The following is a 16,146-nucleotide window of genomic DNA, read 5'->3' on the forward strand; positions in this document are numbered from 1 at the left end:
TCAAAACGGTTTAATTGATTAAAAGGCTTGAAGAGTAAATGTATTTTACAAATAGTACAGTTTTATACAATTTAAAAAACTTTTAAAAGTGAAATAACATTGAAAGTTAAAAATAACATGAAAAATAATAAAATAAAAATAACTGATGAAGAAACAATTAGAATTATTATTTGTTATTGTGAGCCAAATCTTCATAGTACGATAATTATGTAAATTTATAGAACTACATGAAAACAAATTCCAATCTTAAAAGCGGTTGCATTTAAATAGACCAATAAAGTGCGATACGTTTTTTTAGTTGTGTTGACTATTTTATAGTCACAGCCCTGTAAAATACTTTTCATAAAGATAAGAAAAATAAAAAAATTCTTGATTAGTCCATGAGAATTATATGCATTTTTAGTGGTGATTGCAAACAATTGTGTAATCAGACTCAATGAAGATCAAAATTTTTTTAAAGTCTACAGTTTTTACATGAATTATGAGTTGGTTTGGTGAATTATGAAAGATATGTTTTTTAAAATAAAAAACGTGTCACTTTATTCAGATTTCATATACGTATACTAGAAAAAATTCATATCTTTACATTTAGCCATTTTGTCCATGGACCTGATTAATCCAAGGTAGTCCAAATAATCACTGTAAATGTCTAAAATTTTTCATGAAATGAACATTAACTCCTTAAAGGGCTGTAAAAAAAATTTCAAATATTAAAAATGTATTTAAAAAAATAAGCTACCATTTTTATATTTTTTATAAAATTAACGAAACCAAAATTATTTGATAGCTTTTTAAAGAGTCAGCTATATAAAACGACCTGGAATTTTTCAGAAACAATGCACTTTTATGCTCTAGTTTTATCATAGCGTTGTTGGATATGTCTCATTTTAAATGCATAATTAATACACATAAGCGCTTCTTTGTTTCATTTATAAAGTGTATACTTTTTTAATATTCCTTCAAACGATGAAGTACAAAAATGTTTTGAGTTTTTTTTCAATAGCGTATGAAAATATTTAAAAACACAAGGAGTGTTTAAGTGCGTATTTATTAATTGTATCTTTAATATGAGTTATCTCTCATAATTTTACGACTAAAACCGAGATTGCCTCTAATACGGCCGGCTCTCAAGACTCTTCAATCAAAACGAATCAATAAAAGAGTAGCGATCAAATACGGTACAGTAAATTACGGTACTAATTTTTGTAACAATATAAAGTTGGAAAGCATAAGCGTATAGGTATAGGAGTTGGCTCAAGCCCCCCCCCCCCCACCCCCGAAATTATCAAAAACAACTGTTAAAATTACACCCAATAGTTTCAAGCTAGAACACATTTATGAGGTCGTAAAGTTTAACAATTTCTTAGGTGAACTCTATGTTTTTGGAAGATATTCTATACTTCCTAAACCACTCAGTGTGGTAGCCTACTCCGAAATAATTGTCTAAATAGGCTACTGATAGGGGCAATTATCAACATTTTTGACTCGCTAAGGTATGTAGCTGGATAAATAATAGAGGCTTATATTGTGACACAGATAGTGGTGAAAACATAACAAAATCTTTAGTGAAAACATGAAAATGTCATGGATGAATTATATACTAGTATAATTTCCATCAGTTCATCATAACTAATGCTAATTATCGAGTAATTAATAATAATGTTTTCAAAACAAGTAAGTTATTGTTTGGATTTAATATCGTTTGTAAATAAGGTATCGATTTGGATTTCATGCTATTGTCGTCTAAATAATGCTCAATTAATCGTTTACTTGTGTTACATTATAAGTACCTGTATTCAGTATTATTGAATAACTATCGTTTTCTTATTACGAATTAGGCCTAAAGAGTTGATCATTTGATTTTCCAAATGACCACAGTTGTTAGTTTTTAATTTAATTCTACCAGAGTAATATATTAATAACCAGAATAATAATATTGATTTATCTGATAACTTTATGAGTTAATTATGTCATGACAATATTTTATTGCATTCCTTTGTATTTGACCATGTTTACTTATATCGAACTGATTATACAATAAGGTGTATACATTTCATTTAGAAAAACAATTAAAAATAGTATTATAATAATGGAGGTTTTTATTGCACATTTCCCCTAAAATCTTCTTCCTCTTTGTTTGTTTTTATATAAAATAATTGTTGCGTTTAAGAAGAAAAACTGTTGTGTATTATTGCAGAAATTTACAGAGTATTTTTTATGACTAAAAAGTATTTAAACTCACAATCAATACAAGGGAATTTTTAGACTTTTAAGGTGAATCTTGTTAATTTCTTTCATCTACAATGGTTTTGTTACAGTCTTGGAATAGTGTCTGATACGATGAGATGCAGGGGTGTATTTAGCTTGAAGTTTTGTGGGTCACAACTAGGGGATCTAGGGATTATTGAATACCCTTTATAGAATGGGGTTGTCCAGGAGCCCTATCCCGGAAATTAAAAAATACCCATCTAAAAACACATTTTTACGCATTAGGGAGTCTAAAATTTACTTTTGTATGAAACTAAAACTATAGGTATATATTTTTTCTATTATTTTATAAAAGAAAACTCACAATTTATCCAATAATTTTAATATTTTCACATGAGGCCTTTCGACATCAAAGATGCCATTGTCAGGTGTGAATCAACAATTCGAAATAGTATAAATATTTGACAATTTAAAACAAATATCAGCTGAGTAAAGCTTAATAAAAGATTTGTATAGTTAAAAATAAAATAAAATAAATAATATTAATATATATATAAAAGTTTGGGTCAAAAATAATTTAGTTATATTTTAAAGGAATAGTGAATTTTGTATTAGTCTAAAATCATTGTTTAATATTTTATCTTTATGTTTTTATATGTATAATGTTTCTTAAGCTTCGAGTTCTACTTGTTTATGGACTTGTTTTAATAATGTGAAGGTTTTAAAGGTGTGGTTTATTTCAAATGCATGTTTGGCAATACCTGATTTTTCAGCTTGTCCGTATTTATAATATCTTTTGTGTTCCTTAATATATATAAAAAATATATATATTTTTTTAATATTTGGGGAGGGTTATGATCCCTTTGATCTATTCCCTTTGATCTGCCACTACAGTACATGGCTGTTCTACAAAAACAGTTCTTCGGTGTTGGTTAACCTAAAATAAGTAAATATGGTAGATTTTGCTGCATTAAATATATTACTGACCACTAACATAATAATTAAATCACTAACATAACGCGGACCATGCAGATCGCGTTTTTCACTTAGGACAAGGGACTAAGGAAACCCCTCATTGTGTTTAATCCTAAAAGGACATTTACGCTTGCTTCCAAAGTGATAGGATTTTTATGATGCCTAAGATTGGAGGTAGGAGCTGCCTCCTATCAATATCCCATGAGGAAGGATAGCAGGTTCTGTACCTCAGCCATGTCTTCTTGGAAGAAAGGGAGGCCAGCTCTTTTCCAGCCTCTTCAGCAAAGCAAGTAGAGGAAGGTACTTCCTCGTGTTCATGTCTCTGACACAAAGGGAACTCCAACAGCCATCCTCTACAGTAGACTAGACCTATCAATCCACCCTTGCACCTCAGAATCTCGAGATTTGTGATTAGTGATGTTCCGCTCTTGGACATCCATTGCGTTTCCCAAAACATTTGACTTTCACTTTCAGTCTATGAACAACTGAACATTATAGCCAGAACATTTGGTAATCAGCAGTGATATGGCTGGCTACACTGCCTTAAAGGCGTGGGTGTATATAAGGGGGGGTCAAGCACCCCCCTCCTAAATTTCGAAAGACAAACATCAAAGTTACAAATAGTAGTTTGTTTAATTTAAAACACATTTATGAGATCAAAAAAATCAAAAATTTCCTGGGGTATGATTCCTGAGCCCCAGATTTTTAAGACTATTTCGTACCTTCAAAATTACCCAGTGTTTTAGCCTCCTCTGAATTAATTTACTATGTACACCGTTGTTTAAAGGTCATCAGACTATTTTGGTTGGCTGCTTTAATAGAAAAGTATGAGTTATTCAGATAGAATAGCCAACTGTTTATTGGTGATTTTCGCAAATATGTGGAACGAGTACACATTTGGAAAAAATATTCTAGTTTCAATATTGTCAAAATAATAAGCTACTTCCGTATACAGTGTAAACATATATTTTATAGTACTACAATATTAATAATAAATGTTATAGTTCTCTATTATTATTTAGGTTAGGCATTGACAGACCTATCACTCCTTTTAATATAAAATTGTTGAGTTGTGGCAAGAACGTAGCCAGGAAAAAATAAATTTTGGGGGGTCCAGACAACTGATATTTTTTCGTAGTGGACAGAGTAAGGCTCCATTTTGTTCCTTAAAAAGTTCTTGACCCGTTCTTTGTTGTGTTGATCTGTCAGCAGTACATGTCAGTAATACTGAATTATTTAAATAATAATCAAAAAACTAAAAAAGTAATTGAAAGAATTGGTAATTTGGGGGATCTGGACCCCTTCGCTGGTTACGTCCTTGATTTGTGGGATACGCTGTATAACAAATTATAAAGTCCTTGCACTGCAGATGACCCGTGAGTCTACACTCATTACTTACTTGTGTACAAGTGGTATCGAACTGTTTGAAGGCACCTTTACACCACTATTAAAACCAAGAATTCTGGAGAAATGTCACCACATTTTGGATGGAATTTGAGATATAATAAACTGAATCTATAATATTTATAACATTAAGAAGTGGTTATGACAAGCAGTAAATCTTTTTTTGTATCAAATTTTATTTAAGAGGGAAGGCACTCTAGTTAACTATGACACATCTGAGCTGCACTTCTCTAGTGTGGGGATAAAGTTTAAAATTGTGTTGTAAACAGAAACTCATCTCAAATCCACAATGTTTCACTTAATTAAGAAACTTGGATTTTAGTGTCTTAATTATGTACAACTGTTAAAAACAAGATTATATGTTACTACTAATAGTTTATAATTTATATTCGAAATAAAATCTATACTGAAAATACACTATAAATAATTTGTATTAACAAATAATTGTTTTATTAACATTATTGCACAAAAATATAAATTTCTTAAGTGAAACATTTATGCATTTGAGACTACTGTAGTAAGAGCCGGCTGTATTGTCGGCCATCTTACTTTTAGCCCAAAAAGAACAACGTTACCTTACAACACACTTTTACTACTTATATTTTGTGTAAAATAATGGAAGATATCTCATTTCAAAGATACAATTAATACGTTTTTTAAGTATTTTGATATATTTTGGCTTTTTTTTAAATCTCCAACTTTTTTTACTTTACCGTTTGTAATACTCACTTAAGTTATAAAAAACTAAAAAGTGTTCAGATGGGATGTAATCTATCTTTTAAATGAGATATGTCTCTTACAGCCCACTATCGAAAATAAGAGTATAAAAGTATTAGAAGTTTAACATTGTTCTTAGCCCTCGAACTGGCTGGGGTTTTTTTAACTACAAAATGTATGTGTAATACATTATCTTTTTTAGGAAAATATGGAGATAATAATGGTATAAAAACATTATGCATAAACCTTACAAAAATGACTACACTATTTTTCATTAAGTCCTGGGACTGCCCCTAGTAAAATGTGATAATATTATAAATATTAGAATCTGAGAAATGCTAATTTTATCTAGTTCCAGAAAATATATATAGTATTTACGTTCTGTTGAAGAAAAATTAGATATTGTAAAAACCATTAATAGTACATGAAAGGCTAAATTTGTTACTATGGTTACGATTATTTTTAAAATTTACAAAATATTCTTATACCAATTGTTTCCAAAATATACTAAAGTTTAGTATGCACTATAAAAATATAAATAAATGTATAGCCAATTTCTAAATTTTTTGTTTGTTGTAACTAAATTTGTTACTTTGGATAAAATTAGTTAAAAAACAAAAAATCTAATTTTTACATTAAATATTTCCAAAATGTAGCATAGTATAGCCTAAAACAAAGCTATAACAAACTATAAACCATATCCATTATAATATATCACCAATAACATTGCCACTTGTAAAACAATTTAGATTGACAGTACAGTGTTGATTGCCAATTTGAGAGTTAAGGGATAAAATTCAAAGTTGTTTCACTAAGGCTGGCTCTTAAATGCAGATTCTGACTAGTGTTCCCTCTTGAGTTTTTCTACTTTATTAATTTTGTTTGGACTGATAGAGCAATTCTATTATATGCCAGAGCAGTACACATAACCTTAGTTTCCAATCCAGACCATAATGTCTAATATATCCATAAAGATAAAATAAACTATGTGTTTTTAAGAAAACACTGTAAAAAAACAAAAATTTGTTTAAAAAGTACGGTTTTGTAAAGAAAACTATTGCATTGTGAACGGTTTTCAATAATACGTATTTTATACAGTATATTTTTTTTTTTTTTAATTGGGTAGTATTTTACCCGTAACGCATAAATTAATACATTGTTTCGAAGAGTCCACCACGTGTTTTTAATGAACCATTAGGTTTTCATAATAGTATGCCATTACACATTGGGGGGCAACATAATTATTATGATTATGAAAAAGGGCTTAAAGGTGTTAATAAGTTCTTGAAGTTGGTTTGTAGCGTGACATAAGTTTAATTTTGTTTTAATATTGTCTTTGTATTGTAATTTGACAATTTTTACCTACATGTCATATGTCTCACATGGTAATTTGATATAGTTTGAATTATGTTGTTCACATTGTAATTTTCAGTAATTTTAATTTTGTTTTAGGATTTTCATATTAATGCAATAATGTTTTGTACGATAAAAGACAATACAATAAAAGCTATAAAATGCTTTGTGTCTTTAACGTCAGAAATAGCTAATATTGGGTTTATATAACTGATCAACAACTTCCTTATTCTAATCTCGTTGATGCTCGAAAGGAGCTGAAGAGATTTTGGTTTCAATTGAAACTATTTGATCATGTCGGAAAATACGACCCACTGAGCTCTAAATAACGTATGTAGGTCAAAAGTAACACACTCATAAAAATGACGTCATGGGTCAAAATTGAGTAACAGGTGGAAGGAGAAATGCTCCCAACACTAATTGTTTTTCGCTATGTAGAAAAAGGTTGTCAACATCGTTAACAACAGATTCTCTATGACTTTTGCAAAAGTCGTAAACTTGAGCAAAGTCAGTTAGTTGTTGATTACTGAGTAAAAGTTTTTATGTCAATAAATATTATGTAATTTTGTAAGAATAAAGTACAAGAGTGTTTTTATGTAAAGATAAGGATATTATTTTAAATTTAACTATTGTAAATTTACTGCATACAACATGAGGTTGAGTGGTAGAGAGGGCTTGATAGCCCTAACTCCACCTCTTTGATAAAGGCATTTTTCATTCATTCATTTATTATTTAATGTAGGACATTCTCTCAAAGGAAATTGAATATTACTAGTTAAATTTGTAAAAAATTAAAAGTTCAACAACACACAAACACTAAAAATAGTTTTGTGCGTTTTTTATGTAAACTTGAATATTGATTAATTCAAAGTCTGACTTAGGATTAGCCCTTTTCAATTTTCTAAATTTAAATGATACCAACAAAAGAATAAAACCAGATCCAAATGCTTTTCAACTGAATTTTATTACAGAAAATACAATACCACATTCCGTAAATAACATGTATTAAAAATGTTCTCATTTGTTTTTCCCGAGGGTCCGCTGTTTCTCTGCGAACTGGACGATCTTCTGCTGCACGAGAAGTCCCTTTCTGCGCCGGACTTGGTCCATGTACTTGCGCGCTCTGTTCTCGCTATCGGCCTTCTCACCGTAGTGGAGATACTCCTCCTCGGTCCTCGGCGACCAGAAGGGGTCCACATCTATCACCTGGACATCGAGAACAAACAGTAGAAAGTTAGCTTTTTGGAACAGAACTGTTGTTTCTCCATTTGCCTCAGAACAAGTTCTTGAGCCGGGTTACTTAGGCTTATTTGAGTCAAAGCTCAGGTACGGAATAATATTTTGGGGATTCTCTAGTGTCATCAACTTTAATAGAGTATTCACTCTTCAAAAGAGAGCGTTGAGTGTCTGGGGAATGAGAGCTGTAGAGAGCGTTTCCGATCCTAACCTTGGCCTCCCTTCTCATTTTTCATTCGACAATGTTTGTTTCTCAAAATAAAAATGTTTTTTCCAAATTTATATCATGATCATAACCGACAGCACAGAAATTACCTAATTTTAAACCTCTTCAGACTCAACCTTTTCAAAAACTCAATTTTTTATTTTGGTCCTAAACTCTACAATTTACTTCCAAATGTAATCAAAATTCAAAAACTTTAAACAGTTTCAAAAATGTAAAGGCTGTTTGATCGGAAAGGCTTTCTACAGTCCCCACGAGGCTCTCGATGTCTAAATTAGACCGATTGTTTTTGTGGTAGGAATAATTTTTAAATTGTTACAAGAATTTATTGTGTTTTACCTTTAGATTGTATGCTCTATTGTAAACGGTTCTGTTCTGTTGATTTTCTATTATTACTTTTTATACTGATGTTTTGACTTGCACAGAAAACCTTTGTGTTCTATTGTGGGAATAAATTATTCTTCTGTGATTCATTTAAAGTACAGCTTAAGGATACTTTGTATTTGCATAAAGCGCCTTAACAAAAAGGATTTACCATCACTGATCACTCACTGATCACCAGTGATCACTGTTCAAGATAAATCATCACTTTCGTGGCAAAAAGCCTCCTACAACTCCTTCTATCTCTTCATTCTCTCAAGACTTAAGCTGTCCTCTCCTCTTCTCCCAACACCTTTCTTACATGCATTTTAGAACCTGTCCATTTCCTTTCTCTTTGCCTATTCTCTTTAATTCTCGTCTGATGCACCTTAATTTGTAATCTCCTCACTTACACAAAAATAGTTGTGAACAAAATATATAAAATAATAAAAAACGGATGACATTTGTTTAGTACGTATTTACGACATGTTTTATATATATATATATATATATATATATATATATATATATTTAAACAATATGGTTATGCAAACCAAAAATATCTTATACCAACTCTACTTTGACTGACTTTATTGTGAAGGTTCAAATTCACTGATGAAGATTCCAATATTGACATTAGGCATTAGCCTGTGTTACGCATAGTGACTGCTTATACTTCAAGATTACAATGTGTTGCTTAATGAAAAACAATTCCATATATGATTCTCATGCATCAATGCCGAGTTGAAATGCAAGCATTGACAGGGGATGAAGGTGCTTCGCACATGCAACAGAAAATAAGATGGAGATGATAGAGATAAATAAAGGAGGGTATAATATTATCACTGTCTGTAAATAACTTCACACACTGTGACAGACTGTGGCCTTGGGGTTAGTTAAGTTGACTCATGCTCTGCAACTCTCCACCAAGGTAGATGTTAATGAATCCTGAAACTCCTTAAAAAGGGTAAAGAACTACGAAAATAATAAGCTGACCTGGCCTAACCATAGCTTTTAATAGTAGATTACAAGCACAACGGTACATTTATAGATAAGTGCTCAAAGGGTTGGAGGTAAGGAAGAAAGCTACCCCAACCATTACACTATACATTCAATTAACTCAACTCGATTAATTAATTGTTGAGAACAAAACAAAATGTATGGACAATCGTCAAGGTATATGTATATACGATGTGAGATATAAAACTAATAAATCCAAACAGAATTACCCATGTAACCTAAATAAGGGAAAAACGTAAAAGTAAAGATGTCTTATTTTACCAGGCGAAGTTAGGGCTAAGAAGCCGTCTCTAACACTTAACCTGGGGACAAACGGCTTAAAGGTGACTTTCGAACCACCACAAATGGCCGGGCAGGCGGGCTGCTTGCAAGGACAGGATCGCTCAGCGGTCACCCATCCAAGCAGCAGCCAAGCTCGATGTTGCTTGAATAGGTTATCTAGAGATAACCGTTGTACCCGCTACACTACGCCATTGGCAAACTAATTATGGAGATTTACATTTCTTCTCTTCTAGGTATTCTCGAACACTACAGTATTCTTTTAAAATAAGGAACTTCTAAAGTTTATCCAGGAATTCCCTGTCACCAGCAACACTTCTCAAGTAAAGAGGCAAAGAGTTAAAAAGACGCGTGCAGGCATTTCAAATCTGATTTTCAAATAATTTTGTTTTGTGCAGATGGAGAAATGTATTGTACTAAAAATACTAAAAAACGTGGTTAATTTCAGGAAAGGTGGCAATAATATTTTTGGTTTATAAGATATTTTAATGTTTTCAATGTTGATTTTCTTAAACATAGGGTTAATTTGTTCGAAACATTTTTGGTATTGGATTAAATCAACCTGTACAAAGAGGTTATGGTACTTTTAAATTCAAAGACCTACGGACTTTGAAAGGCTGGAGATTCAAACGAAATGTATTTCTCCATACATTTCGGGGCGCCGCCAACACGGCACGAAGGTCCGGCCGCCATGAATGGCTAGAGCCTCAGGGCTCGCGAAACGGGCCATCAGTCAAAAATGTTGATCTACTCCCCTCCCCCTCTTGCCCCTCGCAGAGTTGACACCCAAATTGTAGTCCTGGCCGCCGTATTTCTCCAGGACTGACGGAGACGGAGCCTGCCCGGCCGAGTTTAATTGGAAAACAATCCTAGACCAGACTCGACTGGCCGCCACGCTGCATGACGTCGCGTCTCCGACGGTCTCGTTGGCAGACGCTGTACCTGCACTACAGACGAAACCCACTCCCGGTCCTTTAGAGAAGGTACATCCATCACTTCTATTTAACATCATCTAAGATGAGAAAGATCGCAATACACCCATTACCTTCTCAGATATTCCTCTTGAAGCCCCTATTTCTGACTTCACTGTAATCACAACCATCTTCCAGCCACCTAACAAAGGTTGGCCTCTCTTACTTTTCACAAATGGGTTATTTAGAAACCCTTTCTTACATGTCAATAACGCTCCAAATAGCTTGTCCATATAAACCTGTTTGCTGTGATAATTACATCAACGGCTGGCTCATTAAATAACGCATTAAATCTCTTTATTTCGTCTTATTATCCATACCTTTACATCCTTCATTCATTAGTTCATAAACCTTTACCATCATCTTCTTCTTCTATATTCATTGAAAGCCTTAGCTCCCCTCCATATATCGAAATTAAAATATCTTATTCTTCGTCCACCACAAATATCTCTCATTAAAATCTTCTCGAAGACCCAAAAAGCTGTTGAAGTAGTAGTTGGCGTACAACTATCTGAGACAGTATTTACTCCTTACAGGTTTCAGAGTAAAGACAACCTGCCTTAATCGTAAATAAAAACAAGAGCGAACCCTTGGAAAGAATCAGATTCTCCGTTTATAATTGAGGGAAAAGGAAGGTATAATTTTATTGCTTTGTTAGGGCTGCGGGTACCGTTCATTTCTGGATGTAAGACGTGGGCCCAGAATTGATCACCCGGCCATTACACCTGTCAGGGGAAAATTGAAGAAGGCGCAATATCAGACAAGTTTTCAGGTAATTTGTTCTGACTCCAAGTCTCATTTAATATAATCTACAACAAATTACAGGCGCACGCGTTGTAGAGCCATCAGCGGCGGGCCGGGCTACCGACTGGGCCTAGCCCAAACCCACGCCGGGGCCGGACAATTTCAACTTTCTACGCCGTGTCCGCGGCGGGGCCCAGCCCTGCGTGGCGTGGGGGGACGTGATTTTGGGCCGGGAAATGTCATAATAACCAGTTTCTCCGGCGACTATACCGAGTGATTTATAAAATCAGACTATACCGGCAATCGCGAAGCTATTTATCGCTGAGCTCGGCTCTATAAATAACATCGGGTCTAGTGCGCCACCCTGAGGGACACCAGAAGGGCAATTAATGGCCGCTTCGTTAGATTTCCAACAGGATTTATTGATAAATAAAAGTAAACTATTAGTCCGTTTTGGGTTATTTATTGGTCTCGGTCGAAACTATTCTTTATCGAATTCGGTAACAAGGAATCGTAGCACTGTAGAATTTCCCTAGTCAGCGCGTCTCTGATAAGATGACGTTGATGCATTGCTAGTGCTACGGAAAGGCAGCACAAAACTTTTGCATATCACTACCTTCGAGACTGGACCTTTCATAATGCGTTAAGAGTTAGCATGACTAGTAGCTGGGTCCAGATTCGTTGCGCATACAAGTTTTTGAGCGAATACACTGTAAACAGGGGTTTTCAAAACTCCAGAAGTGATTCAAATGAACCTAAACTGACTTCGGTTTAATGAGTAGCGTGTACATTCTAAAAACAATATCACTGACAGAAAGAAAAGAAAATGTGTTTTTTGAAAATTATGGGAAAAGCAATGGAAATTTATGAGAGAAAAACATATGCAGCTGGACAAACAAATAACTGCTTGATGAGTAAATATTATTGTACAGTTACAAGAAACATTATTTTATAAAAGAAAAAGAAACTGAGTTAATAAAAACAAGGACACACTGTAGGAGTACGCCACACCCCATGTCTTGTCGCGAAACAGCTTTCGCGTGTCGTTACATGCAAAATTTCTAATCCATCTCATTTAATTTTCGGTATGCTCTGCAAATTTCATGGTTGAACATGTAGGGTTGGAAGTTTCACGGTTAAAAGTTTTGTTCATTAAATTAAGTTTCATAGTAATGTTCAAATAATAAAAGTTGAAAAGATAACAGGATTTCGGACATTTCCCATCGTTATAGGTTATGAAAGGTATAGCACAACGTTTCGAGGATTGTAATCTATCCTCTTCATCAGGTGGGGGAGTTATAATAGCCTACATACAAAAATAACGAACACAAAGAAGTAAAGAAGGGAAAGAAAAGGGTACAAACATACCAAAAAGGTGCTTGGAGTCCAGTCCAGCCGTTGTCATTGCACAGGATGCAAGTCCCGAGCACAAATCACAAGTACGAGGATCACAATCACACATCACACTACATCAGGCTACAGTGGGATACTAACAAGAATGGCGATGTCCTGACACCCATCAACTTGCATGGATGATGCATTATTTATGTAATGAATGCATTCTGATTATAATTTAAACTTACATTGTTGGATTTTAAATCATATTTCTACAGTATAAATGATTCCAAACTGTGATTTATGTTGTGCATAACTGACAGAGGTTGTACGATTTCAAGTAGATATAGTACTGTACAGTTTATATGATATGAAAACGATTGATATTTGATATGATAATTTAGATGATATGATAACAATTTATATTTGATATGATAATGTATATGATATGACAACGATTGATATGTTATATGTCAATTTATATGATATGGCAACGAGTGACATTTGATATGATAATTTAGATGATATGATAACGATTTATATTTGATATGATAATGTACATTATATGGCAACGATTGATATGTTATATGTCAATTTATATGATATGGCAACGAGTGACATTTGATATGATAATTTAGATGATATGATAACGATTTGTATTTGATATGATAATGTACATTATATGGCAACGATTGATATGTTATATGTCAATTTATATGATATGGCAACGAGTGACATTTGATATGACAATTTATATTATATTGCAACGATTGTTATTTGATATGATAACGATTGATACTTGATATGAAAATTCATATGATATGACAACTATTTGTGTTTGATATGACAATTTATATGATATAATACAGTTTGATGTTTAATACAAAAATTTATATGACATGACACCGATTGATATTTGATTTGACCGCGTAATACAAAATGTAGGATTTCGCCACACTACGTGCAGCGTGACAGGCTTCTCTGAGGTTGCATGCAAAATTTCAAGTATATACCCAATTTCATTCTCGAGATAGACAGGCAGACAATCACACAGAAAGATTTTATACCCCTTCCCTCCTCGGCAGACAAAAGACTTTTGTTAGCCTACTGAGTCATGAGCTTCAATGACGCTCAGCCAAATGGTTACACATGCAAAGATAGAATTTAATACAAAACAGATTATCTTTCTCTGGATATCTTGCCACGATAAATTAACATGTTTTTCATAGCAGTGTTTAAATAATAAGGTGCGGTGAGGCAAGAGTGCGTCAAAATCAAATCTTGTACCCGACCTTTAACGTTAACTTTCCACTCTATTTTTTCATTGTATAAATAATCTATATACTTATTAATATGTCACATACTAAAACCTCGCATGACTGTACTCAGCTAGTTTGCAAATGTATTTATTCTGCTATTTTCGCGTTGGTTGGTTACCCATAAGACCAATATAAATAATATTAGCTAACGCTCAGCCAAATCTCACTACACCATCATAGAAACTCAGTGTTCCCCATAGAAAAATGAAGCTTTATTCAAAATTTCAAGCCTTTGGGTTATCTAGTTCCAGCCCTACGAGTGATTCCGCTAACGCTCAGCCAACAAATTGTATTATTGCGTTATAACATCGAAGGAACAATCGTTATTTATGTTATATTATAAAAATCATTGAAAAAGGTAAAACCTATACATATGCAGAGAATGTCTGAATTTCTATGATAACGATAAAGTCCATTCTTTACATGGAAGCGAACGCAACTACGCGAGTGGCGTAGTTCTTGGCAAGCGACACCTGTGCGCTACGCCCGCTACGTCAGTCACAAAGGCACGGGGGCGGCTACGCTCGGTCTCGCGAATCTGAATAGCGTGGGCGGGGGGAAGGGTGAAGAGATTTAATAGTCAGCCTAAGTAGTCCACTTCCGTACCAACACCTGAAGTAGAGGGCGAGCACCTGCCCAAGATTCCCACGGAGCAGCGCATCTGCCGTGGCCCGCCCCGCCTCGCTCGCTCGGTTACAGCCTCGCGCGCGGACCGTGCCGGCCACGTGACGCGGCCACAAAAACTGACAACTACAGGCATGCCGCTTTTTTACCCCCGTTTTCGAAAGAAACTCGAAACGTGAAGGGGAGCGGGTTTGTCGCCGCCACGTACTCTGGTGAGAGATAATAGTAAATTGTCAATACGATCTGTACTGTCGTAAGTCGAAAAAAGTGTAGCTGGAGAGGTGGCTACACGAACAGGGAACTGAAATACGGTTTAATTGAAGACTGGATGGAAAAGATAAAGGTTATCTTATCTTAGCCCATGTTCTCCAGATCAACAGCAGGTGCAGAAACCTTGAAAAAGAAATGGAGCAACCTGAGCCTAAAAATCATTGCCGATTAATTACATTGTACAATATCACCTTCAACAGTGTCAGGTACTTTTTAACACGGTGAGTGAGTCTATGGAAAGCCGCCTGGGAAATTAAAATCGAACCACGTTTTAACAGGATCTAATATAGGAATTGCGTGTTTGTCTGGATGAGTAACCTTTTGTACGTATAATTGTGTGTGAGTGAGTAGATAGGCTAATGACTGTTGCTATACAATATTGTATGGTGTTCAAAGGCAATAAAGACTGATTTGATTTGATGTAAGTTGGAGTATGACATAGTCAATTTCAAAGCTACGGCTGAATAATACAGGGTCACAGTGCTACAAGAAAACATGGCAAGTAACTAGTCAGAGGCGTATTAAGAGAACACCAAAACTAATAAAATTAGTGCTGGAATTGAATTTATTCCTTAAGTTAGTGCAGAGTTAAATTAAATTTTTGTTTATCCAAAATTAGATTCCAAACAAGTCAATTCATTGGTAACTTAAATTGCCGAATCCTGAACGTGTAATTGCTTACAGAGCGCAAACGCATGCAGTACCAAAAACAAAACATGAACACGCCACATGTCATTTAACAGCCTTCGCTGAAGGTGTATGCAAAATCTAAAGCTATAGCTAATTGCACTCTCGAAACAGACACTCAGTATATGTACATGCCCCACTCATTCTTACTGATATTACCATTCTCAGCGGCGGTTGCGTCAGTCTATTGCTTGTGCGTCACCTCACAACGGGTATGCGATAAACTCACCAGTATTATAAAATATTTGGACCTCTTACGTCATTTAGACATACACTGACTCCAAAATATACCACTAAGTAGACTCAAAAGTTGTAGACTTTTTGAAAGCTTTCGTGCAATATTTTCTGAACATCAGTTGTGCAATTAGCTGAATCGCTTGCACTTTAAAAGGTCTTGACCATTTGCGCTGGCTCCCAATAA

General features: G+C 34.2%; 1 protein-coding gene across 1 annotated transcript in view; it reads right to left on the reverse strand.

Moving 5' to 3' along the window:
- Window positions 1-7,602: 7,602 nt before the first annotated feature.
- LOC124366401 (elongation factor-like GTPase 1) overlaps window positions 7,603-16,146 on the reverse strand; it is a 271,013-nt gene continuing 262,469 nt past the window's right edge. Inside the window, 1 exon segment of the mRNA XM_046822926.1 lies at window positions 7,603-7,863. Coding sequence (XP_046678882.1) covers window positions 7,675-7,863 — 189 coding nt within the window. The 3' untranslated portion in view covers window positions 7,603-7,674.

The sequence above is a fragment of the Homalodisca vitripennis genome, chromosome 7 (assembly GCF_021130785.1).
Source record: "Homalodisca vitripennis isolate AUS2020 chromosome 7, UT_GWSS_2.1, whole genome shotgun sequence".
Taxonomy (NCBI): domain Eukaryota; kingdom Metazoa; phylum Arthropoda; class Insecta; order Hemiptera; family Cicadellidae; genus Homalodisca; species Homalodisca vitripennis.